General features: G+C 62.8%; 1 protein-coding gene across 1 annotated transcript in view; it reads left to right on the top strand.

Moving 5' to 3' along the window:
* PTPRS (protein tyrosine phosphatase receptor type S) overlaps window positions 1-2,578 on the top strand; it is a 124,314-nt gene that overhangs the window by 47,313 nt on the left and 74,423 nt on the right. The window contains exon 12 of the mRNA XM_045300060.1: window positions 379-550. Coding sequence (XP_045155995.1) covers window positions 379-550 — 172 coding nt within the window. The remainder of the gene's footprint in view (window positions 1-378; window positions 551-2,578) is intronic.

Raw genomic sequence — 2,578 nt, 5'->3', positions numbered from 1 at the left:
TCCCCTGTCTCGCAGTTTGCTCTCTCCTTCCGGTTCTCCACTTCTCTCTCTCACCGACTCTCCTGCGACACCCCGACCCCGGGGGTCCCCCTCTGCTCCCCCCTGTGTCTCTGTCTCCATTGTTGTCCATATTCTCTCTCTGACTCTCTCTGCTGCCCCTGTCTCCCGTGTCTTGTCTGCCCTTCTCTCTCCATGTCCCCATCTCTCTCCGACTGTGAGTCTCTTTCTGTGTCTATGGCCCCGTGTGTCCCTCTGTCTCTCTCGCTGTGTCTGGCTGTCTCTGACTCCTTCCCTCCGCCCCTGCTTGTCTGTCGGTCTGTCTCTCTCTCTGTGTCCCTGGCTGTCTCTAACTCCCTTCCTCTGCCCCTTGCCTGTCTGTCTGTCTGTCTGTCTGCCTGCCCCCAGGTCGGGCGGACCTTTGACCCAGCGACTGCGTTCGTGGTAGATGACCTGAAGCCCCACACGGAGTACAGCTTCCGCCTGGCGGCCCGCTCGCAGCAGGGCCTGGGCGCCTTCACCGCGGTGCTGCGGCAGCGCACGCTGCAGTCCAGTAGGTGTCTCGCCCGCCGGCCCCTGCGGCTGTGGCTGGGCAGCGCTGGGGGTGGGGGGCGCTTGGACACACTGCCCACCTACACCTCGAGTTCTCACCGGCACCACACCCCACTTTTCTGGCTCCTGGAACAGGGGGACTTGGCTGCAGCCTCGTCTGCCCTGAGCTCAGGACCCTGCCCACCCCACACCCCTGCATCAGGCAGGACCTGTTGGCTCCACACTACTGCTGCTAGGTGTGGCAAAGCCGGGGTCCCCACTATCACCCCATCATCCCGGTAAAGCCCGGCACACAGCCACCCACACTCCCTCCTCTCCAAACCCGGGGTTTGGGGTTTGGGCTCCTGAGACACCCCAATCCCGACCTCAGGCTGACTCAAGGGCTGTGGGGGTGGACAATAGCTAACACCAGGTGTGGGGGCGGGGGTTGGCACCGCGCCGCATGTAACATCCCTGGACCGTTGTGCCTGCCCGGCCGCCCTGTCCCCTGTCGTGGCTAAGCCCTCCTCTAACCCGGAAGAGCCTCTGGGCCACGTCCTGGCCGCAGCACCCCGTCTCAAGCTGGTCCCTTCCTGCTCTTTCTGCCTCTCTCCTGAGCCCTCCCCTCCCCTCTCTGCTCAGCCGCTCCCATGTGGCTCCCACCCCCACCCCACCTTGCTGCCTCTGCCCAGCATCTGTGTCCAGAAGAGCTTTGATGGTTAACTCCTCATGCCCCCCCCAACCCGGCATGCGCACAAGGAGCGCCAGGGTCAGCCGAGGGCAGCACCAACTCGGAGCCTCGGAGATGCAGCCAGCCCAGCCGCCCCCTTCCCCCTGCCCGCCCCCCTTCCCCGCCCAGGGGCGTCTGGGCACAGTTTGTATATGAGGTGGAGTCAGTGAGGGTGGCCTATAGCTCGGACAGCCCCGCGAGACTGGCCCTGTGCCACCAAGGTAAGCACGCTGGTGTCAAGCAGATTCACAAAGACGGCCCACCCTGCGTGTCCCCAGCCCCCGTGGCTTGAGGCCACGAGCTCAGAGCCCCAATTTGGCCCCCAAAACCTCTATGGGTCTCACTGCCAGGAGGCGTGCCTCCTCGGATGATCTCCAACCACCACGTGCATCTGTGCATCTGTCTGTGCAGCGCTCCCCACCCCCCACTCCGGCTGGCCGGCATGCAGGTTGGGCTGGATTGTGAAGGACGTGGCCCCGCTGGGCCTCCTAGGAAGTGGCCTTGGCCACTGAAGCCTCCGGGGTGGCCCAGGGCAGGGAGTGGGAGAGAGGGGACCATCCCACTGCTCACCCCCAAGACGGGTGGGGACCATGAGAGCTGGCAGCAGAGACTCAGGGCCAGGCCTGTCCCCAGGGGCTGCGGGCTCCCCAAGCTGACCGCAAGGGTAGGTGGAGACCAGACTGCTCAGCCGTGGGTCTCTCCAGACACACTGGAACTGTGCCGTGCCCTCGCCGGGCACCGGGGCAAGGGCCGCTTGCGCCCAGAGACCATCCCCAATGGTGAGCTCAGTCTGGCCCCGTAGCTCGTCACTCTGCCGTCCACACTACCCACCCCCCTCGTAAGAAAGTCTTGTAAGTTAGCAGTGGAAGCGTGGAAGGTAGGTAATCAGACTGGGAGTTTTGCTGGATGGCGTCTTTTCTTTTCTTTTATTATGGTTTGTTTTTGTTTTGTGTTTTCTCATCATCGCCACCACCGTTGGTTCTTATTTTAGTACGGTTTCGCTTCTGTTTGATTTTTTCCTTTCCCCATCGCTCAGCAAACCCATTCCTTCCAGCGTATTCCTTGGTTGGTTTTTCCACTCCTTTCTGCTCCCCACCCCCCGTGGCCCCCACCCTTTGCCCTCGGTTGTTGGGATGGCTGGTCAAGAAATGGTGGGGCCATGACCAGCCCTAGGCATCCAGTCTCTGAGACTGTCTTATTCCCAGTGGGACTGAGAAGGTCCCCCTTGTTAAGTGAGCCATGGGGCTGGCCTCTGGCGTTCCTGGCAGCCCAGCATCTTTGGGGATGCTCTGGCTCGGTCCTGGGTGCCGCCCCCCCCCC

This window comes from Echinops telfairi, unplaced genomic scaffold (genome assembly GCF_000313985.2).
Source record: "Echinops telfairi isolate 266 unplaced genomic scaffold, ASM31398v2 ScPeMD7_7459;HRSCAF=8497, whole genome shotgun sequence".
In the NCBI taxonomy this organism is placed as follows: Eukaryota; Metazoa; Chordata; class Mammalia; order Afrosoricida; family Tenrecidae; genus Echinops; species Echinops telfairi.
Note: the sequence above shows the minus strand (reverse complement) of the source record. Positions and strands in the feature narration are given on the sequence as shown.